The sequence below is a fragment of the Amphiura filiformis genome, chromosome 3 (genome assembly GCF_039555335.1).
Source record: "Amphiura filiformis chromosome 3, Afil_fr2py, whole genome shotgun sequence".
Classification (NCBI taxonomy): domain Eukaryota; kingdom Metazoa; phylum Echinodermata; class Ophiuroidea; order Amphilepidida; family Amphiuridae; genus Amphiura; species Amphiura filiformis.
The window spans coordinates 36,913,370-36,938,325 of NC_092630.1; the positions used below are offsets into that span (position 1 = coordinate 36,913,370).

The window sequence follows — 24,956 nt, forward strand, 5'->3', positions numbered from 1 at the left end:
CAACATCAAAAACATTCAGGTAGGACTTGCCAGGTGGGCATAATATAGTTGTATCATCCATTTTGGTCATTTGTTTGTGTTTCAATTTGTTTACTTATTTATTGATTTTAACTTTTAGTTATTTAATTTAAATTTTAATTAATTGCTTCTTATTTACATATTCCATTAATAACTCAATTTCACCAATAATGGTGCCTACAGCTATATTATACTCATCCATCGAACTGTAAAACTAATCTATTGTAAATTTGTTCCATACCCTTCCATGCGTGAAACATAAATCGTGAAACATTCAGTTGTTTGAATTTGTGTGATTTTGACTAATTCTTGTTTATATATGGATTTTTAACTTCTATGGAGAGTTTTCTGCAGCTGTTTAATAATATACATTATGTACATAAGAGTATATTTATTCAAATTACATGAATATCAGAAGACAATGTAAGGGTAGTTGGTGGGCCACTTGCTGTACAATTGCGTAAAAGCACTGACATCATTACCAAACTTGAAGTGAAATGAACTGTAGATACCGAGGGTTGAGAGCAAGAAAGCCTCGACTCGCAATCACCTGCTCCCACAAAGTGTGCATAAAGTTACCAGGGCACAGAAGATACAGTCCATTAAACATGATAAAATTTAATAGAAAACAAAAGACATAAAATTTAATTGCCTCTAATGTTTCTATAAAAGATGTGGTATAATTCTTCCTGTTAAATAATTATTACCACATTCTGAAAAAACTGGCTGAATCGCTTATGCTTTAGTTACTGTAGCCATGTTTGGTCTAATTGCTCTCTAACACTTTTGCAGTAGGTTGCAAGTTCTTGTGAACAATCTTGCAAGAATCATTCTTTCCGCTGACATATAAGAACTCCTATTGATACATTGATGAATGATCTTAAGTGGCTCAAATTAGATCAAACCTGAAACAGTCATATTCTTGTTATGTTATTCAAGTGTCTTACTGGGAAAGCTCCTGATTATCTTTGTTCTAGATTCAGCTTTACCCATTCTATTCATAGCTATAGTACAAGAGGAAATTCTTCTAATTTCACTTCTTGTTCCTCATTACAAGAGCAACTCTGGTTTTAGAACTTTTCATATCAGAGCAGCTAATCTTTGGAATAACTCGGTTGACATTGATACACATTCCAACTTCAATTCAATGTCTATTGGCCAATTTAAAAACTATATTCAGGATAATTGATCATTATGTAATCATATTTGTCATTGTATATTAACTAATTTCATTATGTACAATGTTCCAGTACTGTAAATGTTATTCCATTTTTAATTAATGTACTTTTGTTTATATTCTTAAGTTATACTCTGTAACAGGGCCCCCCTTAGAATAGCAGTGCTTTGTCACTGAAGGGGCTACCCTGTATAATGAAAGCCCAAATAAATAAATAAAATTGTGGAGGAAATATTGATTTTTGAAGACCAAAGCAACGAGCCAACTTTATACTAATTTTGTGAGAGCTGGTCATAGTGAGTTACAGCTTTCTGGTTCTGAACCGTCGACATGTGTATTATGTAAAGCTTTGTAGCTACCTTCCCATAACAAAAGGGCATAACTGACATTCTCATTGTTGGGCTCACATCGCACAAAGGGGACAAGTACTAAAAAAAGTGTGCACATATTTATTCAGGCTGTGCCCCCCCCCCTACCAGCCTGGTTGTTATGAATACAGGTGACATTTTGTTGAAAGGGGACAACATGTCTAGATGTCTGTCAGACTGCTAGAATACTGATTTATGTGTGACACAAGCTGTGATAAATAAGTGAATACTTTTTGTTTATGATATCTTAAGGTGAGTGGGAAGGCAGGATCCATATTATTCCAGTTGTAGGCATGATTACATTTTGAAATAAATTATTAGAATTATGTGATTCAAGCTATAAAGTGAACACATATTATAGTACATAATTATATGAGTATTCAAATATCTAACATATTTTATATAATACACAGAAATATATTATTATTATAAAATCTTGTTTTTGGTTGTGTTATCAATAAAGCAGAATGAGATCAAAACTTTTGTTTTCAAATCTTTCAGTTGTGTTTGTCAGGATATTTTTCTGGTAATTGATCACATTTTTTGTATGACTGACCATCAGTCAATGTGACTTCACAATTCATAGGAACACTTGTTAGTGTATAGAATAACACATACAGGCCAGGGTGGGGGCAGTTTTCTGTACTTGGAACTGTTTCCATTATGTTTGTTCTGGTAGGCACAGGTATATATCTACATGCCAGTGCAATCCCTCCAAGGTACGCCCCAATGTAAATAAGGCCACATGTCACAGGGGAAGTTGCCCAAAGGTGTCAATTCTCCAAAAATGTCCGAAATTTTGCAACATTTTTTAATGTTACGTAAAGTTCCCCAAAAGTGTGTGAGGTTGCATGACCTATTTGTGCTGCACTGGAAAATTTTTGACAATTTGATGGAATCCACAATACTTTACGCAGCTTATGCTGGAGTTGAAGCAATTTTGAGTAATTTTGAAAACTTTTGAGCATCTTTTCAGCAACTTTAAGCAATTTTGAGAAAATGTTAAGCAATTTTGTGAAATTTTGAATAACTAACGTTCGCAAATCACATTAAAAACATTAAAAAAAAGTGAACTACGTTACACACTCATTTACGCATCTTCAAAACTTCTATGAAATGGTGAAATCTATTTTACATTTCACTCAAGTGATCTTTAGTTTGCTTTTTATGACCTTGGATTGAGTAAAACCAGCCCATTTTGTAGTCGGTAACATAGCTCACATTACATGGAGTTTTAGTGTTAAAAAACATGACTTCCTGAAAGAAAAATATGCAAGTGGTGTTGGCAATTTTTTACATCTGAAAGTAGTGATACATTTAGCCCACTCTTTAAAAACACAAATAGTCTATTTGAACAACTTTTATTTTTTCAATTTTTATAGTGGATTGGCACCGGATTTTGTAGAATGAGCGATACCAGGGTTTTCTTTAACGCACAAAACACGCGTATTTACGCGTTCAGGCGCTTTTCTGACTCCTTCAAACCCATAGTCTCAAAGTCCAATGCGTATAAAATCTTGAAAACGTGACGCGCTTCAGATATTGCAAGATTTGACAAGAGAAACACCTGATATTGTGCATTTATTCTCGGCTTTTGGCATTTAGGACCTACTCCCGATATGTAGGGCCCATCACATTTTGCCAGCATCGATCCATGTATGTTTTAGTGATTGCGACTCTATAAAATTGTATACATGTAGTGTCAGTTTGAAATCTTGCAAATTGGGTTCGGGTTTAAATGATGCACGAAATATGTCTTCAATTGGACTTTATTTTGGGCAAAATTTTCCCTCTCATGGGGGGAACATCCCCCTCAGACACCCCCATGCGTAGTGGATAAACAAGTGACCATTTTCGCTTATGCTTTCGACATTTGCCAATTTATGCCCTATGTTTAACACAATTTATAGGTCTGATGGGCAAAACGTGACAACGAAAGGCTTTATGGACCGTCATTTCACAATTTTCGGCTTTTCAACTGTTCAAACTAAAATTTTATGCTGTAATAGTGCCAAAATGGTCCACCAAATCGCTTCAATTAGGTCTTAATTTTGCAAAATGTTCCAAGTTTTAAGGGGGGCGGGGGCGGGGGAACATCACCCTGCGTAGTTGATAAACAAATGACCACTTTCACTTCTGCTTTCGACATTTGCCAATTTATGTTTAACTCAATTTATAGGCCTACCGTAGGAAAACTTGCCGTCCACAAAAAAGACTCCGTGGACTGCTCATTTCACAAATGTTCGGCTTTTTTAAACTAACATTTTACACATTTATAGTGCCAAAATGATCCACCTAATTGCTTCAATTAGGTCTTCATTTTGCAAAAGTTTCTTACTTCTCAGGGGGCATTTTTAAATATTATTTTCTTCTAAAATTGGCCCATCCCCTTCTGACTGCTCTAGATCCTCCACTGCTCCAAATAGTGGCGTAGATTTCTTTTTGACTCGGTGGGGGGGGGGGGGGGGGGGGGAAAAATGTCTTGAAGTATAGTGAATCCAGCACATTTTGGAGAAAAGAATAAGTTTATGGTACAAAAATGTTGCCATTTTGAAGTTAAACTGTTGAAATATGGTGCAAAAGTGGAATAAATTTGAGCGAAGCGCGCAAAAATGTGCACATTTGGGGCTAAAATGGTCAAATATGGTGTTAATTTGGTCAGAAACCCACATACAGGTGTCAACATTGGGGGATGATTGTATGGACCATTCCCCTGGCAAAACCCCCACCCCCTCCGGATCTACGCTCCAAACACACACATAATTTTATTGTTAAAAATGTCGTCAAAAACAATATATTATAAAAATACCCCTTGGCCAATGTTTTTGACTCCTTCAGAGGAAAAATTCACAATTGAAAGGGTCAAAAAAATTTGAAAATACCCCTTCAGCAAAATGCTTAAAGAAAACCCTGAGCGATACAACACAAATGGGTCAATGAGTTACATAAAAATGACCTTATGTGGTATTTGGTTCCCAGGAAGTGAGTTTTGGCTGAGGCAATTTGTGGTTAAATGTAGATCCCTCACTACAAGAGTTATTACCGTCTATTTGGTTGAAAAAGGAGATGAGACATGATCAAATCTCTCCAGGTATCAAAACGTAATGCTGGTTTTGTCAGAGCGGGTCACATATACATAATCATGCATAACTTGCAAACGAAAAATCAGAATCACCTAAATTTTGGGAATAAGTTTTTTTTGTGGATACCCACTGAAAAATGTCATAAAAAGACGATCACAAAATACTAATAAAACAATAACATGCACCTCTGTTAAGCCATATCAAATCAATATCAAATGAATTGTATTGCCTTAAAGGTGACATGATAAAAGTCTGCTTTGTTGAATGTTTAATTGTCACATCACATTCACATAAGTTATTTATTATTCCTTTCATATATATATATTTCAATCTACTACAAACAATATTTACAGACATGTTAAAGGTTTATTTTAAGGTGGTACTAGTACTACACCCCGTGATAAATTTGTGACTATTTTTGTATTATTCTAAAAAATAACACACTGGTAACAAAAGGTATGTATATAGGGGCAAGGAATCCAGTTACTACACTGGAATTTCAGTGACTCTAGACAAGCTGTACTTTATTTATGATAAGAAAAGAGGTACCGCTAGAATGTACCCCATTTCTTAACATATATAATGAACCACTTGTCCTGAATCACTGAAATTTCAGTGAAGTAATTGGATTCCATGCCCCTATAATTTACATAACTTTTGTTACCAGTGTGTAGTTATTTTTTGAGAAAAATGCAAAATTAGTTACAAAATTTATCAGGGGGTGTAGTTCCACCTTAAACCCGTCATATTTATTAATACTTACATAATGATGCTTATTCGTTATGTTACCTGTACAATTCAAAGTTTCTGCCCTGCTCTCTATATGAATTAATCCCGGAGGGGCCACTTACATTATGTGATGGACACCATGCTTATGTATGGACTCTTGTGACGCACCCTAAACGAGTATTACTCAGCGCGTGCAAAACATACCCTAAACAAGTATTAACACTAAGAAAGTAAAAATTCATGTTGAGGTTCTTGTTTAATATTAGTAGTTTGATTTTTCTTAATATGTTACCCTACGATGTGTTCTGATAGAAGCCAAACATAGCCCATTTCACCCTTTTTTTTATTTTGCCATTAAACTTTGGACCCTGGACCCTATAAGCAAGTATTTTGCTTGGAAAAGTATACCCTTTTTCCTGATTTTTGGCGTTTTTGACACCAAACAGGTACAGCGCTGTACTTGCCCAATGCTGAAAAACAACCCTTTTTACTTGTTTTTGTACATGAGCATGGTGTCCACCTAGAAATACAAGTGCACCCCCTCCCCCCGGAATTAATCAACATAATGATTTAAAACAAATCCACTGACCGTCTACATTGGCACTTGAAGGGTTCAGTGCAAAATGCGATATACGCCTTTTTCAAACTTTTTGTATCAAGGTCACCAACATCTGCCATATGCTACAATCAAAGAAATTAATAGTTGACACACCTTGACAATATATTGGAACTCTTCATTGCCGCTCTGATAGTTCAGTGAAATTAGTATAACTTTGTTTGACGAGAAGTACAAACCTCCTTTCCCCTTCCCTCCCCTATTCCTCAATCAATGTTGGGGGGACTGGAGAGCCCAATGGAATAGGTAATTTCATCAACATTGAAATGGGGGATAGGGGTGGTAATTTACATGATTTAGTATGCCAGAGTGTGCCAACACTGGATATTAAAGGAATTTAGTTTCTCATATGCCATTCCTCCTACAAACAGATGTGTCTAAAACAAGAATGGGTGGTGTTATTTTGGTCATTTAATGTGAAAACGAACACAAAAAATTGATCCCTAATAAACACCCAGCCTTCACAAAATGACACAGCCAATGGGCGCTTATTAGAAATAATGCGGCAGTTTCATTTGGTATTTATGTTAAATTATGACTGTACCACATAATGATTTCAAAATAAAAACATTCTCAAAATTTCAGTCAAACCACCCCACAAAAAACAATGGATGTACACACCAGGCACAAAAAGAAACTTCGTCAGTTATAGTCATCTTTGCTGTTCAACAACCTGATAATTTTAGATTATTCTAAAATATACATTTAGTTAAATGGACTTTTCTTTCTTATTTGACACCCTGTTTGTGAAAATCAAACGAGAATTGATCAAGATATGCGCTTCCAAACCCAAAATCAAAAGTTGCAATTTCAACGATTTAAAATGGGAACGCATGGTTGTATTGCACACAAGCACCACGAGCCAATCAATAACGCACACAATGCAACAGGCACAATTGAATCGTTAAAATTGCAACTTTTGATTTTGGGGTTTGAGGGTTTGGAGGCGCATATCTTGATCAATTCTTACTCAATTTTCACAAACAGGGTGTCAATTGAGAAAGCAAAATCCAATTAACAAAATGTATATTTCAGAATAATCCAAAATTATCAGGTTGTTGAACATTAAGGATGACTATAACTGAAAGTTTCTTTTTGTGCCTGGTGTATATTATACATCCATTGTTTTACATCCATTATAATTTATACATCCATTGTATAATGACTTTATGTGACAAAAACCACCAACACTCAGCACAGTCCAATTGGCAAGCATTGACATCATTTTATATTTTAAATAATACTTCTGGGCTTCTAACCCTATTTTAGTTGTTGGTTTCTCTCAGCTTTATCAAAATAAACTCTGTATTGCTATGTCACCATATGTTTATTTCTGGGATGTTCCTGCTATAATAGTCTGTATGCCTTCCTCGAGGCAGTAAAGTAAAATCAATTTGGGTGATTTCCTCAAAAACTGCTTGTTTTTGCAGGAATCTGTTATGCTAGTTGAATTCCTTGCATCATGTCCTTTCTGAAAATGTATACTTTTATATTAATATCAATCATTACGTTCATCATTACGTTTAGAGATGCAATAAAAACACAATATCTAAACTATTGCCTCAGGAAGGTATACAGACTGTTACACACCAGTAGGATACCGTAATCATCGTACAAAGCATCTTGAAAATTGGCAGAGAGTACTTGTAGTGCTGATCATTTTAGGCTTGCTATGGAGGCATTTCAACCACACCATTATTTGGGGGATGGTTGTTGAACTTTTATACAGGGGTCAAGTTCAAAATTGCTTGAACTTGGTTGAAAACAATACTTCCTGTAGTCGTAAGGATTCAGAAAAAGTATAATTTGTCCTATCTACAACATACAGTCATGGAGTTATGCATAAAAAGAGGTAACACTGTGAGGTCATAGGTCTAATTTTGGCTCCGCATGGAGCAAAAATAAAAATTGCTCCAATTTCTTTGATTTGTGTTTCCATGATCCATGATTAATTAAATTTACGCTATGTAGGATGTTTTGCTACCTTGGTAACACATCTAAATAAGACAATACCCATTGAGTTCTCTTGAGTCCATTTGACATTGACAATTGTTCTGTTACCTGGTTAAGAAAGCAACCTACACCTACACCTAATCTTCTTTCTGATTTCTTGCAACAAGACAATACTTTGAGATTGTTTTCATCCAAATCGGAGCGAATTTCCATTTTCAACGGCGCCCCTTTAAAAATTAGACTTGTGACATTACAATGTTACTCTTTGCCTATATCTCCATAATCGTACATCTCATAGATGGGGTCAAAGTATACTTTCTCTGAATCCTTATTACCAGCTAATCATGATGGTTTTTAAAGTTTTGAACAAATTTGAGTAATTTTGAACTTGACCCTCTGTTGCTGTGGAAAGTTCAATGAACTTTTTCCACAGGGGTACTTAGGCCGGTAGCCAGGATTTTTAGTGGGGGTGCTGATTTTGAAAAAGTGGACTTTTTTCCAAGGGGGTGGGGGCAATTTTGTGAAAAGTGGAATTTCTCCTCCAAATTTGGACCTTCTTTGAACAAAAAAAGTTTTAAAAATCCAATTTTTTGGCTTGCTACGCTCGCAAATTTTGGGACTTTTGTATACTTTGCAATTTGTGGGTGTAGTCACATCCCCGCACCCCTTGGCTACGGCTCTGGGGGTACCGTTGAAATGTTTCAATTTCCTAGATGAATTGGCACTGCAAGTATTTCTCTACCAAATATGACAACTTAAACATGATTTGCACAATTGTAGAGTCTGTGTACTGAAATCTCTTACACTACACTAATATGACCATCATACCATGAATGTAAACTATTACACATATCCCGGTTACCATTTACGCTATCAAAGTCCGAATGTTTGGGATTTGTATTGGTAATGTCTCTGAATTCTTTTTCAAAAGTATCCGCAGTGCCACTATCAGACAGGTGGCTATCAGAAGGATGTCTGGGTAAACGGAGTTCATCAATATTATTATTTATAGGCTGGTTCATTACATTATGAATGGCATTTCTATTACTAATGCTTCTAAATTCTCTATCAAAAGTATCTCCAGTGCCAGTGTCTGACAGGTGGCTACTAGAGGGAGGTCTGGGTAGGTAAACTTCATCATTATTATTTACAGGATGGTTCCTCATATTATGAATTGCAGTGAGTAACGTATACCCTTCTTGAGATTTGTAGTAACTATCTTCTTTCAACCAAGGTGCTTCTTTCTCTTTTCCTGGCTCGTATTGCTCAATGTCATGGAGCTTAAAGTACAAAGCCTCCATGTCCTTCATTAGTTTATATGTAATAAGATTCTTCAAAGCTGTAGGAAGAAGTGCAGTATCTGGATGCGAGTTTTCAAAATGGACAAGCTGAAATTTGCGGCTGATATTTCTGTCCAATTGCGATCCACATATGTTGATGATATAATCAAGCCCCTGTAGAAAATTTCTGTTACAGGTTTTAAAATTAACGCTGTTGATTCTTTGCGTTGCTTGAGGTAACACCACAATGACTTTATGCGCCCAGTTAAGTTTATTACGCAACCAAGTCTGCCATCCTTGAGCTGCTATTTGTAACTCATCCCAGCTTGGTAGGACTACGATAAACTTGTTTTCATCCATCAGTAACAAGTTTGCAAATGCTTCTACCACCTTGTTGTGTTTGAGATCTTCTGTGGATGAGAGAATGAGGATTTTTGCTGTGGTCATCATGGATTTGAGGATGATCCTGCTTGAACAAGGCTGTTGGTGTCCTACAAACAAATAAAACACACAAGAATATGTGACTTTTTTTCATAGACAAACTCAATGCTTTTACTCACTTTTTTGGGCTTATGTCATCTTGATCACAGGCACATCGCAAACACTTTCTTGCACTTTGTGCCTGCACTTTTTTGCACTGTTTTGAAATATTTTGCAGCTTTTCGTAACTTTGGGCGCCCCACATTCAAGTGCCGTTCTACCATGGAGGTATATAAATAAATGGAGAATGATCCAGCCAAGCCTCTTTTGTACTACGTTGGTTATGACCAATTATTGTTGAATAGGCAATTTCAGGTTTATATTGATTATGCTAAGCTGATTACATTGTGAAGTCTGTTTCACTGGCCATTGATTTCAATGGGGTAAAATGAAGTTTATACTTATTGGAAAGTGCTCATGTTTCATAAAATTTTGATAGGCCTATCAAAATCTCATTTTCGCCAAAAATTGAGTGCTTAAATTGGATCAAGAAATCAGTCTTTTTGAAAAAAGAAACACCTTATCTGTTGTCATCTTGTTACTCCCTACATTTTGGTCATGAAAAATTGAATTATGACTTTTTTTCCCAAAAAGTTATGACCCCCCCCCCGTATATTTGGAACCCTCCCTCCAAAGAAAATGATAGCCTCCTAATAATATTAATAATCATTTAGGCCTAAATACTGGTAATTATTTATTATACAATGAGAAGTTTAATGATGATGATTTAGGCGGCCTATACGATTTCATGACAATACAGAATTAAAAGTTTAAAAACAATAACATGACATATCCGTCATGGCACTCAATCAATTTGACCCGAAGCTTCAACCAAAATCACGGTTATCATACACTAAACTATGAGAAACTGTTTAAACAAAGTATGTATAGGGCCTATACATTCCGTGATATCAATTTCTCTCTAGAAAAGATTGTCTGATCATCACTTTTGCTTGAATTCAAGTACTTCCGTAAATTTTGCTCGCTCAGAACTCAAATGGCCCAAATTGGCCCAACATAATTTTTTTTCACAATCGGAAGGTAAAAACGTTTTGCTTTCATTTGCACTATATTTGAACTCCCTCAGACTCCCTTAAAAGCTTAATATATGAACATGAAAACTAAGTATATTTGTCAAGTTACGGCACAACTAGTGTAGAAAACAGTTTCATAACTTGAGAACAGAACATCCGAATTTCTTCGGTTTTCGCACGATCATACATTGAAACTATAAGCTATCAAAACTGGTGACTTTGAACTAGCTGATTGACTAGCTGACGCCATTATACTGTCTCTTTTACAAGGCTTCCGCACGGTCAATGTAGGGTCAATTCCTATGAGGAAATTTTGGGAGTGACAATCAATGAACCATGGTAGAGGCTCATAACCATCGTGGAGATCAATAGCTTGGCTGAAGTGGCTGGTCAATTCAAGTTTGGTGACTCATTGAATAGAGGTAACGGGATAATCTCCACTTAGGAGATTAGAATTCTGGCGATCATTCTCCATTTATTTATATACCTCCATGGTTCTACTCTGCAGAGATTGTAGGGCTGTATCAAAATGATTGGTACACATCAGTTTTGATGTTTATAAAAAGACTGTTGATATGTCCAGATGCAACATTGCATTTTCTATCAATGATTACAATACAGATGGTTCCCACGTTGTATTTTGATGACAGTCAATCATTCAGATATGTACAGCTTTTCAGAGGGGGGAGGGCAGTTAGAAAGACAGACTTCATAAATATATGTACTGATGAGGCTCATTGTAAATGAGAAGACTACTAAACAGTTCCTAAAGATGGAGTATGCTCATGGTTCATTTACCCGACTTCAAATATACTATGGAGGAAGCAGAAAACAGTGGCAGAATCATGATTTAATTATTTTTAACAGTCATGCACAGGGTTTTAAATCAAGGAAGATCTGTTTGGATACAACAAGCAAACATTTTAAATGCCTTGATGTGTTATGTTAAGTGTGTTATTAGTGCCATTATTATAGCTACATGCAAATTAAATGCCATACAAAATACAACAAATTGGCTCTTTAATGCCTGACATTTTAAAACATTGATCACAGTGTATACATCAAGTTAAATACCTTGCAAAATTGTAAGATTTGACAAAATTATATAATTGGAAGAAAAAGAATGAAATTGCTTGTGCTCAGCTTAAAGAGAAAGAATGATCAAAATAATTAATAAAAAGAGAGAAACACAAATCAAAATAATTATCAAAAACATACTGTCTTAGGTTTGTTAGGATTTTAGCAAAATTTAGCTTGTTGCATAGAGCAGTAATAGAATTATAACTATTGATAAGAAGTGGGCAATTGATAAATATTGAAATTAATGTTGATAAATGACTTAAGGGAAGAAGTGCACCAAAAATCATTTTTTTAAAACTAAACATGCTTGGAACTTCATACTTGGTGTTATTTTTTGTCTTCCTAAATGAAGGTGGCCCTAATTTTGAATACTCTTTGAAACCTACTCCATATTAAGAGGGTTTTGTACGATAAACATTATGGACATTACTTGACTGAAAAAGTTCAGTCTTCTTTGAGCCTTTGATATTGTCAGAGAGTATCATGCTTTACAAGAAGGCTATTCCAGTTGAAATCCATACACCCTTATGGAAGACATGACCTTAATCTCTCATATACAGGGAGTAGGAATTTCATAAAATGGGTGGCTCCATTTAAAATTCACTTGTATGTATTTCAACTGGAATAGCCCAATGTGCCTTCATTGCCAATTCATTATACATGCCAGCCAACCAGCCAAATCATGCAGTCATCCAACATAAGTTGCAACTCATGCAGACGGTAGCAGCAGGAAGGAGCAAGCAAACACATGAAATCTTACCTACAGGATTATAAGATGTATGATTGGTGATCAATTCAATGCCATCAGGGTTTTCATCATGTACATATCTAGCTTGGGAGGGTGCTTTGATGTCTTCCTCCTTGACATTACGTTGAGGTTTGTATGAAGATGTAGACCGTGATGATGCAACACCTGCAAGAACATAGTTATCACATATGTGTTTGTCAATAGGGTCCACTTTCTTGTGACACTTTGGACAAGGGTTTATTGGGAGGTATAAAGACTATAATTTGGTTCACCTCAAGTTTGGTAGTGAAGTCAATGCTATTTCGCGAATGCACCGTAAGCGTGCCAACAAACCACCTCTGTGTACGTGTGCAATCAGCGTGTTTAACTTTCCCCGCGCGCGATTCGATACTGCGGCGAGCAACATACGCACATACGTCACTACCAAACTTGAGGTGAACCAAATTGTAATGTTCCCCATTTTATAGATGTCAAATTCTGTGTTCATGCATACATGTTATTTAAGGAAAATCACAGTGTAAGATCATCTTATATTTTGTTATTGTTAAATATATAATCACTGAATGCAAGGGAATATTGCTTCATTAACCCTAACAGGACGAGGTACTACAAAATACTACTTGATATATGCGCTGTTTGTGCGTGCACCCCACATGGTGTGATTACGCAAGCGCCCTAAGTGATATATAGGCATGGTTTCGAAGCCCAAGACCCATGGCAAAGTGTCGCCGACATGCGAGGGGTCTCGTTTTCGAATCCCACCCAGAGCAAACGACTTCTTTATTTGTTTCTTCTCTTTATTCCTTCCTTCTTACCCTTCCCGTAGCCAAAAAAGACCTTAGGCGGTTAGGGTTAATAGAATTGAGGGCATAATCATTGTTTATGACCTCTGCTCTGCTTCTGGGATGACAATTGATCATCCCCTTAATCTATTAATGATCCCTAATTTTTGTCCTGTTTCTAAACAATAAAAACCCTCAAAGTTGCCAATTTTAGGAAATTTTGTCGCAAAGCTGTGACCACGAGTAAACACACAAAGTTGAGGGCCAAAAAGGCAATAATAACACTGCAAAGATGATTCCTAGTGGCAATTTATGCACAATTTTTAGAACATTTAGTTAAAAGATGCCACTGGCTTAGCATTTTATTGAAAGTTCATTTAAAAAGCTAATGTTTTGGACACAAATAGGCTCTTATTTCTGTACATTTCCACATTTTTCTGTGTTCTATTTCTGATCATGTGAAATTTGTGGGTTATTTCATAAAATGGAGAACTTTAGTCTTTAATAACCTTGTGTAAAACTACATAATCCCAAGAATACTATCATGAAAAAATAAAATCCAGAAAATAATCTTACAGAATTGAATTTGCAGACCCAGGAATTGAACAAATTGTCAAAACACGAGAGGGGCTGAATACAAATACATTTGAGTAATTTTATCTATTTTGTATCTATCCTAATTAAAATCTTTTATCCTCCCAAGCATCTAAAATGTATACTGTACTGATTTTGGTTTATGTAGTCCATGGCATTACTTATAACCAATCAAAAGATAGAATTTGCTTTCAAGAAAACAGAAACCAAAATGCCTGGGCGTGTCTCCACAAAATAAGGTTATTCATGCTTCATGCATGATATCGAGAGCTATTGAGCTAGTCAATAGGACTAGCCAACCAAACATGGGAAGTAGCATTAGGAGATTCAGAAACTAGAACTGAAAGTGTTGTTGTGCAATCAGTGGCGGATTTAAGCTGTCAGCAAGTCAGCAAGTGCTGACAAGGCCCCCCTGTTATTTTGGCCAAAGGGCCCCCCTGCTTTTTTTTTTTTTTTTTGCTTTAATTGTTTTCTGCAAGGTTCAAAGGTCCGGTGGGTAGAATAGTACTGAAAAGGTTATATATGCCTGTGCATGCAAGAGGACATTCTATTTATGCCTGCATTTATGATTCTTGAAAAGTTTAATTAAATTTTGCCCGTTTTGGCCACAGCAAGAGATCAATGTCAATTTCTATAGAATCAGGACTACGAATTGGTGCATTACACATTCTCAAAATACAAGTGGGTCATCTAGTATGGGTCCAGGGCCCCCAATGTTAGATATAAGCGTATCATCAAAGCTGGCTCTAAAACTACAAAGGACCCCGTATGTGGACCGTGATGCACTTAAGCCTGAAGGTCTTTCCCAATTTTGGCAAGGATACCCAAGATCAAGAGTTCCCGGGGGCCCAAATGTCAATACAAAGGGCCTGTCGTTTCTCAATAACTATGCACGAGTTCCAAAGGTCAAATATTATAGGTCCCCGGGGCCTAAAATGTTTTTAAAAAGTAATTTAAAGCAATAAAAGTTCATGGTTCTGAGTTGGTACACCAGCACTTGGGCAGTGTACCTTTACATGGGTATATGAGCCTCATAATGTCAAATATTATTGGGTACAGAGCCCAAATGGGCCCAGACCCAGGGCCCCCAAAATGTGCCCCTCCCAATTGCCCTGTGATAAATCTGATAAACCCTCGAATTGGGTATAGAATAGTGTGAAATCGCAAATTTTCACGCAAATTTACCAATGAATTTACGCGTACATCAACTTTTACTTCAAATAGTATAATGAAATGGAATGAATGTTCTCGCACTATGCGCACGTATCTCATAACATTGGGCAGAACTAATAATCACTATCAAATTTTGTTCTTACTCTCCCCCCGACAAAAATTCAGGTACGTTCCTGATTTGAACTCTTTACCATTGGGCCCCCAGGATATTTTGCTGACAGGGCCCTTTTCCTTAAATCCGCCTCTGTGTGCAATACGAAAAAGATAAAACGATTTATTGAATTTTTAAAATGACGGATGGCATCTCTGCTTCCTCATGGGTAGCCTACATCACAGAATTACATAAATGACAAGGAGTTTTAATATTACCTGTTGCACACCAGGCAAAGCAACTTATGTTAACATTGTATAAATTATGCAGCCATGGGAATTTTTTAGGTTTGGGTTTTTTTTGTGTCAAAATTTCCGCACTTTCTTTTAATTTCAGACCGTTTTTGGCCTTTTTAGCCTAATTTTACACACTTTTTCAAACTAATCAGGGTTTTTTTCATGGATGATCATTCTCATGCCTGATAATGTCAATATTGTATAACTTTGCCTTACGTTACCTTTATTTCATGTAACTTATACATAATCACATGTGTACAAATCTCTCTATTGTCTTCATAAAAGAAAATATACACTAAAACTCAAAAAAACTAAAACCATTTCCAGCCACCTGTCCACAGTGCAAAGTACAAGTCACAGAGTACATCAACCACACTATATATCATTATTAATTAACCACCAATACACCATGTACAAATAGCACCAATCACCGTATTATTACTCCACATCACCAAATCAATGGATATTTAACATCAAGAATACCTGGACCAATCAATGGTTCATTCCCGTTAGGTTCATCATGTTCCCAAGCTATTTTGTAACCACAATTTGGGCACTTTGAAACTGGACATGCTGGAGCTGTTTAAAAAAGCATTAAATAACATCTAGTGGTTTATTGTCATTGAGTTGTTCATTTGGATTAATATGATAACCAAAATCATACTTAATTTTATTGGCTGGTATTGCTAAGTTACCAGTTTGGACCTTTGGACTAGAAGTAAAGTTTCATAAAACAAGTAATACTTTTAATGTCATCTAACCTATAATATAAAGGTGGGACATACACAGCAAAATACAAACATGTTTTTAAAATGTTATAAACACATTTTCATTTTGGTCAAAATGTTTTAATAACACTTAAATGTTGGATTATTTAAAGGTCATGAAATGTTTTTTAATATAATATATGAGAAAACACTACAACATTTCAAAAATTTTGTCAAAATGTTATTGTAAAATATTTTTGGCAAAGATTTTTACAAAATATTTTGTCAACTCTTAAAAACATGTCCGAATGTTTTGCATTAAGTTTTCAAAAATGTTTTCAGAATGTTATTCAAACGTTTTATACCTTTTATATGACCCGATATTAAAACTTTCTGTAAAACGTTTTGTGTTTGCTGGGTAGCTACTGTCTTCAGTATAGCCGCATTCAGTAAATAACTGCTATGCTGTCTTCAGTAGATAGCATGTAACATAACTGCTATCTTCAGTAGTTGAAAAGTAATATTGTCAGTAAATAATAAGTGTAATAACTGCTATTATCAGTAGAAAGCAACTGAAATATCTATCTTTACGTCCCCTGTACGTAGAAGGTCCCAGGTTCAAGTCCAGGCACGGGTGGATATTCCAGGATATTTTCAGGATATATATGCATGTTTACTTTTTCCACTTTATTATCTTCAGTAACTAGCACACAAAGCAGCTATCTACAGCAGATACCATGTAACTGCTATCTTCAGTAGATTACAAGTTCTTGAACTGCTATCTTCAGTAGATAGTAATGTAAAATAACTGCAATCTTCAGCAAAATAACTGAGGTCTAGCTTTGGTAAATAGGAAGTAAAATGATGGCTATTTTCATATATCACACACAATTACAACTATCTTCAGTAGATAGCATGTTAAATTACTTTTTAATTATAGGTAGTATATAAAACCCTTTTTTCAGTAGAAGGCATGTAAAATAACTGCTGCTGTCAGTAGACAGCAAGGAAATATAGGGGCCCTAACTATCTTTAGCATAGAGTAATATATCTGGTATCTATATTAGAGAGTATATAAAATAATTGCTATTTTCATGGTAAAACTGCTATCTTCAGTAGATAGTGTGTAAAATACATATTTTTGTCAGTAGAAAAAAGTAACATTTCTTCAGTAAATAGAAAGCAATACTGTTCTTTTCAATGAATAGAAATAACTGTTATCTTCAGTAGAAAGCATGAACAGTAACTGCTATCTTCAGTATATAAATAATTACTTTTCAGTAGATATCAAGTAAAATAAGTAGATAGCCAAAAAACCTTTTCATTAGATATGTAGAATAACACTCTCTTCAGTAGATAGCATGTAAAATACCTGTTTTATCAACATGGAACTAGTAACTGTATTTAATGTCAATTGAATGCTTTCAGAACTATTAAAAGCACAAGACATCAGTGATGATATTTGAAAGTCAAAGTCATCTTCCTTATTTAAAAACTGTTTTGCTTCCTTCAGTAGATAGTTAAATTACTATCTTCAGTAGATAGCATATAAATTATCTGCTATATTTAGTAGATAAGTAGAGAGTATAACATTACTGGCATATTTATTAGATAGAACAATTAAAACACTGCTATCTTCTGTATAGTAAGTAAAATATTGTTCTCTTTAATAAATAGCATGATCAGTTGATCACAAAATTATCACCTGCAAAGAAAAGGCAGTTAATTTTTAAGGCCCATTCAGTCATTTGCTTATCTGGAGGATTGTAAAAATCATCAAAATTCAGGTTTTGGCACCTTTGTTAGTGTCATAGATGTGCTAACATAACCTGCAAGTGGTTAACCTGAAAGTTGTGAATTAAAGACAAAATAAGTCATTTTATATGAATCTGTAATTTCTCTACTGTAGAGAAATTAGCTACATGTATTTCAAAGGGGTTTCAACTTTGTTGATAATGCTGTTTACTTGGGTTGGGTTTTTGTTTTTGTTTTTTTGCCCAATTTTTTAATTTCAGAAATAACTAATGACAATTGTAATGACTTAACCTTCACTTATAAGTGTTTTATACAGAATTATACTTTCGCCCGGGATCACTGAATGAGACTTCAAGTCTAATATAGTAGCACTTCAATATTCTTAAATTATAAACTGCATATCCTGTGGAGAGAGTAAATTGCTTTCTTCAACAGGTGGTAGTCTTACCTGTTTGACTTCTACAACATGGGATTTTGCTCCTGATTCTTACAGCTTTGTCTTTACATTTCCAACAGAAGACAACCAATAAGATGACACAGACAAACATAGCACATGAGAGCACTATAGCTGCTAGGATACCAGGTGACACTGGATATAAGAGTGAAAACAAAACCACTAATGATTATGCAATTATTATTTAAAGGGGTGTGATCTGCATGATTGACAGCCGCACCCCCAATTTTTCTTCATCAAAAGTGAGATTTGGGCATCAAAAGAAAGCCCATATATTTCTTATTACCCCAGTAAAATTTTACGCCTGAGATATATTTCATTTAGATGATGTGAACAAAAAATGTTATGTTTTGTTTATGATTGAACAAAAAATGTTTTGAATTGTGGTAACTACAACCAGAATATGTACTATCCATTGGAGCATTGTTCTACATCTTTGCTTCTCATATCAAAACCGCTGGTGCAATACAAGTCAAAGTTTGGAAACATGTTATTTTAATGGTAGCTAGCCTCAATTAAAGATAGAAATAGAGTAAGAAAATAATCAAATCACAACCCTTTAAGCTTAGACTGGCAGTGAAGCTAGGTTTTTGATGTTAACCCTTTTTCTTTTCAATTTTGAATGTAAATTACCGATTCAACATTTCATTCAAGCATTCTGCTTTACCACAACAAAAGGGCAAAATTTACATTAATGCTTCATGATTTTGAGATAATGGACAATAGTAGAACCTAAGTGTAATAATAAAATGACCTCGCATAACTTAAACAAAACCATCTATACACCTTCATAAAGTTATGAAGGTATTATGTTAAGGTAATTTTGTTCCCACTTACCTACACATCCTTTGCCTTCCTTGAACACATAATTGTAAGTGCATGTACAGATGGGATTTGCCAACACATTGCACTGCTTACTATTAATGCCACATGGGTCTGATGTATTGCACCGGTCCTCTGAAATAATGAGTGAGTAAAGCAAGAGTTAGCTGCCACAGCAAATGATCTGTCCCCCATTTTTTGTTCAAAAAGAATTTTTTTTTTGTTAGCTGAGCACAAACCTGTCTGTGGCGTATTGTATGGATGAAGAAGTTCAGTGATGTATGATGCTAATGCATAAATTAACATGTAACTTTTTATGCGCTTCATGTTTGATTTCATCTGTCCAATAAAGCTCTTTCGCAGTTTCAGTACAAAGTGCTTTGTGGGTGATATGCTCGGAAGATAAACATTGAGGACTCGCCACAGTATTTCGATGAGGGTGAACTTAGCACTTTGTAAGAAACACTTCTTAAATGTGTTTTGCAATTTTTTTGGTCTTGATGTCTTCTGAACACTTGCAGAAGACAATGAAAGTATTGAGCTAGCTAGAAACTGCTAGTGTGAAAGCAAAATCATTTTGGAATCCCTTCCAGGCGTGATTCATCACACGCTTTGTCAATGGAGGAGTTTGAGTTGTTTAGGTCTCAAACACACCCAGATGTTGATGCGCAGATGATGCACAGTCCAAGTTTTCTGAAATTGAGAAGGGCTTATTACTAGTCAAATCATCCGGTGGGTAACAGTTTAGTCTGTGACTTTTTGATACTCGACCTAGGAGTCCAAATTAAAGACATCGTCAATGGAAATGATAATACAAGTTCATAAAAAGTTTGTATAAAGTGGAATTATGAAGCTTTCAACTTACCAATACAGGTCGTTTCATTGAAGACATATTGTGTGCCACAATCACAAGTGTATGAAAGCTTATCACTGTTTGTTAATAGCTTACAATTACCGTTTGGCTTACATGGTTTAGATGCACATAGGTCAACTGAAAAATACAGGAAAAATACTTGAACATAAGTTATTATAATTTGATTGGCCGAGCAATTCTAAGGTTTGAAAAGGTTTGATTGGAGACAGATTTGAAAATGTATCATTTTACTTACTAGGCTTACTTTCAACTTGTTTACTTGGAGTGTATCCTTATTATACTTTGATCTTTGTTTTCAATTTTAATGTTTCTTGCTTTTTCTTTTTATAAAGTTAAGAAGCATGATTATATGGTTTCAACCTGGCATGAGCAATTGCTTGAACCTGGTCCCATCAGAAGAACCATGGAGCTTTTGTATAAAATGAATGGTTAAACAATCAAATACACAAATAAATGATGAAATATATCTTACGTTTGCAAGTGCTTCCATGCAGTATATAGTCTTCATCACATTCACATGTATACCCGCCACTAGTTGCAGTACAATTCCCATGTCCACATGGGTTTTCATCAAAACACTTATTCACTGTTGTAAATGGTAAATGAAATTAGAAAATCAAATCAAATAAATGATATAAACATAAATGTGACATTATCATGATTACATTCATACACAAAATTACTGGAAAGAGTTTTAACATGCTGGAAATTGCTTTTATTGTGTAAATAATTTATTTTCATGCTGTGGCCTCAATGTTTCCGTGCATCATTTTAGAAATATACTTTTTGTAAGCTATTACCTATCAAATTTATGCCTTAAATAGACAGCAAATATCAAAAGAGAAAAGCATTTCCAGCATTTGTGTGTACTTTTTGATGTAATGTACATGTATAATTTATCATTGGGGTACTATAATTATAATAATTAGATAATAGTTTCATTGTTCCTCCACTGTGCATGCCTGTTTTGTTTTTGTTCATGGCAACTTTTGTTTTCAAAATGTTAATTAAGTGGGATTCTTTTGTCATATAGTCCAATTACTACAAAAAAATTCAGAGCAAATCAGAATCTGTCATTGCTCTAGAACAGTAATTATATTATGTCATTGTTGTTTGAACAAATGAGAGTCAGTTTTGATGTTACTTTAAGTGACTAAAATAAAAAATAAAAAATTAAAGTTACAACAAAACAGATTCATAACTTACCTTCACATAACCCTTCAACAAATTCCTTATATCCATCCTCGCAAACGCATTCATGACCCAGTCCAGGAGAGAGATGTATGCATTTTTCATGTTTTCCACAAATTTCTGTTTTGCAAGGATTTTCTGTATCAAATGGCAAAACAAAATAATGAGATTCTATCAAATCTGTCAAATTCATTGCCAGAAACAAACCACAAAAATGTTATTCATAATTATTTGGCATTTTTAACCATGTTAATTCATTTGTACTTTAATGGAACAGAAACCAACTTTATGATAATAGTAAAGTTAACAATGGTTCAAGGTGCAACAGTGTATAATTGATTTCAAGCTTGTGTTCAATAACACATACCGTAACCACTTGGGTATAAGCCCATCCCCCTAAATGGCAGATTTCACTTCAAAAATGGGATGGGCTTATAACCGGGGAGGAGCTAGCACTTGAATTTAGAAATAAGAAAAATCATCCCCATTTGTATAAGCCCAATGTACCAGTAATTTCTATCATCTTTGTCAATTTCTTAAAATTCTAGAATGTTAATTATCAACTGATATTTTTTATATTTGTTCTTAAATGTGAGAGAAAAGCATTAATTTGATTTAAGAACTTGGCCAAAATTCAGTACTGGGCTTATAGCGGAGTGCACCCTTGTTCCCAGAATGTTTTGAAAAATAAGGGGTGGGCTTATACCTGAAGGTGGGCTTATACCCGGGTGGTTACGGTAGTTGTTTCTTTCAAAATGGCCTATATAGCAGAAGTAATCAGTTTTATGTACTTTTTTGTAATATTTATTTCAATACTTAAAGGAGTATTTCGTGATCCTAGCATACTTTTTTTTATGACATTTTTCAGTAGAAATCCACGAAATAAGCTTATTCCCAAAATTTCAGTTGATTCCGATTTTGCATTTGCGAGTTATGCATAATTATGTGTATTAGACTGCTCAAATTTCACGATATCTTTGCTAAACGAATGAATCTGCAAGAATTTTTTTGTACATAAACATTATGTAGCCAGAGGTTTCCAGTGATATAAAAATCTCAACTTTTTTTGAGAAAAGTGGGGGGATGATGCTGTGGATCACGAAATGCCCTTTTAAGCTTAAAACTTAACCTAGTTTGAGTTAAAGCAGCTAGAATAAATACTGAAATTATACTTGCTAGGAATAAATACTTCATAAATCAGTATTTCTCACAAATAAAACACTTTTCAAATAAGTAAAGAAAACTCAGTAGACTCACCATAAATTGTGATAAATCTTGATTGAGTTTGAGAACAACTTAACAGCATCCCACTTGAATTCATACATGGAGCTGGAACAACCTGTGAATAAAACAATACTGTATTTGACTTAATTATGCCCCGGATGCTTTAAGGTTAGCAACTATTTTAAACTGTTGCAATTTGGTAGTTCACAGCATCTTGTGAATGGTAGTGAGTTTGGCCAAAAATTGCATTGATCATTTCATAGCGAGTGTGTAGAAGAATTCAAATATCACAGATATACTTTTGTAGGTCCAGTGGTTCTTGAGTTATGTTGTAAAAAGGGCTGAAATAATAACCTTTTGCTCAAAAACTTGCACATGAAAGCATCTCAAATCCCATTACCCCACAAGACTTACACCTTATCCCAGCGTGACAAATTGTAAATGACAAAAGATAGCTATAGCACACACAAATTTCTTGCACTTACATGACGACCTGCCTCCCAGATAAAATGACAGACAGTATCTGCTTTACTCAGAGAATTAATCATAGGAATCTTATATTTTTAGTCAGTTAAATATTATTTTATAAATTGAAAACAATTTTATTTAGCAAAAATTAGGTTATTATTATGAAAACTCTCATTATTCTAAGATGAACAAAACTATTTCAAAACGTCAATTACAGATACTATGATAATGTGCAAGTATTTCACGTTGCACAGCGTCATCATCCCTATATCTTCGTGTCAAAAATTGCCGTGATAGTACAGCGAATCCTCTCGTTTTTCAAAAGCTACGCATGGTGATTTTGTTCGAGATAGGCCGAGCGACTCAGGCTAAACATACCATTTACACGATATGAGATACCACAGAGCCTGCCGCAGAGTTTCTATTCTACGATTTGCGCATGATCAGTACCATATGGTGTTGCCATTATAGAAAATTTGATTTGTTGTCAGGTAAAATGCAGGTTTTGTTTCCAATACACTAACTCAAAATGCAATACACTAATTAGCGGGGCTAGCTGTTTGCTGTAGATATATTTTACTGCATTTTATAAGTAAAGAATTTGAAATCAAAAGTCAAAATTGTGATATATTCAACTGTTTGAGAAATGAATTATATAAAGGAACCTGTGTAAGATCCAGGTGCTGTATCTATAATACAAAGTACATTATGGACACACTATACCACTTTCTTTATCTGCATCAATAATAGAATATTGATTTCAATTGAATTGAATACATGTCTCCATTTTGAGTTTGTACTTTACCACTGAGCGATCTAGCGATCGATTTCTAGCCAATCAGATATGCCTCCTTTTCTTGTGTTCGGTGAAATACCAATCGCCCGTCGCTCACCAACAGAGTATTAAGTTTATATTTATAATACTGGGTGTCGACACTATGCGTTGTAGGTTTACCAAAATAGCACCATGCATTCCTTACCATGACTGATATATCTGAGCCTTGTTTGGTTGCATGGATGTTTGTCAGATTGACTTCTATGAATCGTATTCTTCTTCTAAAGTACACTGTTTCTTGTATGTCAGAAGAATTCTGTAGAAAGGAAAAGCATCTCCAAAAATTGCATAATCAGCCCAAAACAATATGACTCTGTTCAAATTTCTACCTGTTTATTATACATACCTTGTTTAGAAGAAATTGTTACTATTTGGTTTTGTTTCCATGGATTTTATTAAAAAGGTCTAGCATATCTTGATTCTGTAACTGCACCTCCATTAAGATCTTTTTTATATATCATTAAAAAATGAATGTTAATTGTTTTGACATAAAAAAATATGTGTTATACTTTGGTGGATTGGTAAATGTGTACTTTTTTATATAAATTTTGTTATATACTGTACAGTCAACTAAAAACAATTCAATTTTGGGCATATTTTTTTAACTGAACTTTCCTTGTTAACTACCAATGTTGAGAGGAAAAGAAAGATGATGTTCTTTAACTTCTTTCTCAACTGAATATTTTGTTCTGTTGGACAAGGGCTGGTCTGTGGATGAGAGTAGCATAACAAGTTTGCATTACTTACAACATCTATCTTCATGCCAGTGCCTTCCAGGCTCCCATCAGCATTTAGTACTACTATATCATACACATTGAATCCATACTCATCCGGGGCCACCTCAAATTGAAGCAGGGCTTTTTCATATTCCTCAGATTGGAGAGTTAAATATTGGGATTTCCATAACTTGGGTAGCTCTGAATTTTAAAGAGAATTAATATAAACAAAAACAATTTTGATGAAATTAGCTATTATTATCACAGAGGATAAGTGAGTTTTGGCTCTACTGTACACTCATATGGTATGATACATATTGAGAATTTCATCAGAATTGCTGTGGCATCATGGGATGGTATTTAAAACTTACTACACAGTAACTGTCAGCAACCAATGAAATTCAAAGT

General features: G+C 34.8%; 1 protein-coding gene across 1 annotated transcript in view; it reads right to left on the bottom strand.

Moving 5' to 3' along the window:
- Positions 1 to 6,729: 6,729 nt before the first annotated feature.
- The window catches only part of LOC140147233 (uncharacterized), a 40,401-nt gene continuing 22,174 nt past the window's right edge, over positions 6,730 to 24,956 (bottom strand). Inside the window, exons 7-17 of the mRNA XM_072169013.1 lie at positions 24,580 to 24,749; positions 23,978 to 24,088; positions 22,563 to 22,644; positions 21,321 to 21,443; positions 20,587 to 20,700; positions 20,106 to 20,231; positions 19,256 to 19,375; positions 18,413 to 18,553; positions 15,986 to 16,081; positions 12,579 to 12,731; positions 6,730 to 9,715 (exon numbers count right to left, since the gene is read on the bottom strand). Coding sequence (XP_072025114.1) covers positions 8,745 to 9,715; positions 12,579 to 12,731; positions 15,986 to 16,081; positions 18,413 to 18,553; positions 19,256 to 19,375; positions 20,106 to 20,231; positions 20,587 to 20,700; positions 21,321 to 21,443; positions 22,563 to 22,644; positions 23,978 to 24,088; positions 24,580 to 24,749 — 2,207 coding nt within the window. The 3' untranslated portion in view covers positions 6,730 to 8,744. The remainder of the gene's footprint in view (positions 9,716 to 12,578; positions 12,732 to 15,985; positions 16,082 to 18,412; positions 18,554 to 19,255; positions 19,376 to 20,105; positions 20,232 to 20,586; positions 20,701 to 21,320; positions 21,444 to 22,562; positions 22,645 to 23,977; positions 24,089 to 24,579; positions 24,750 to 24,956) is intronic.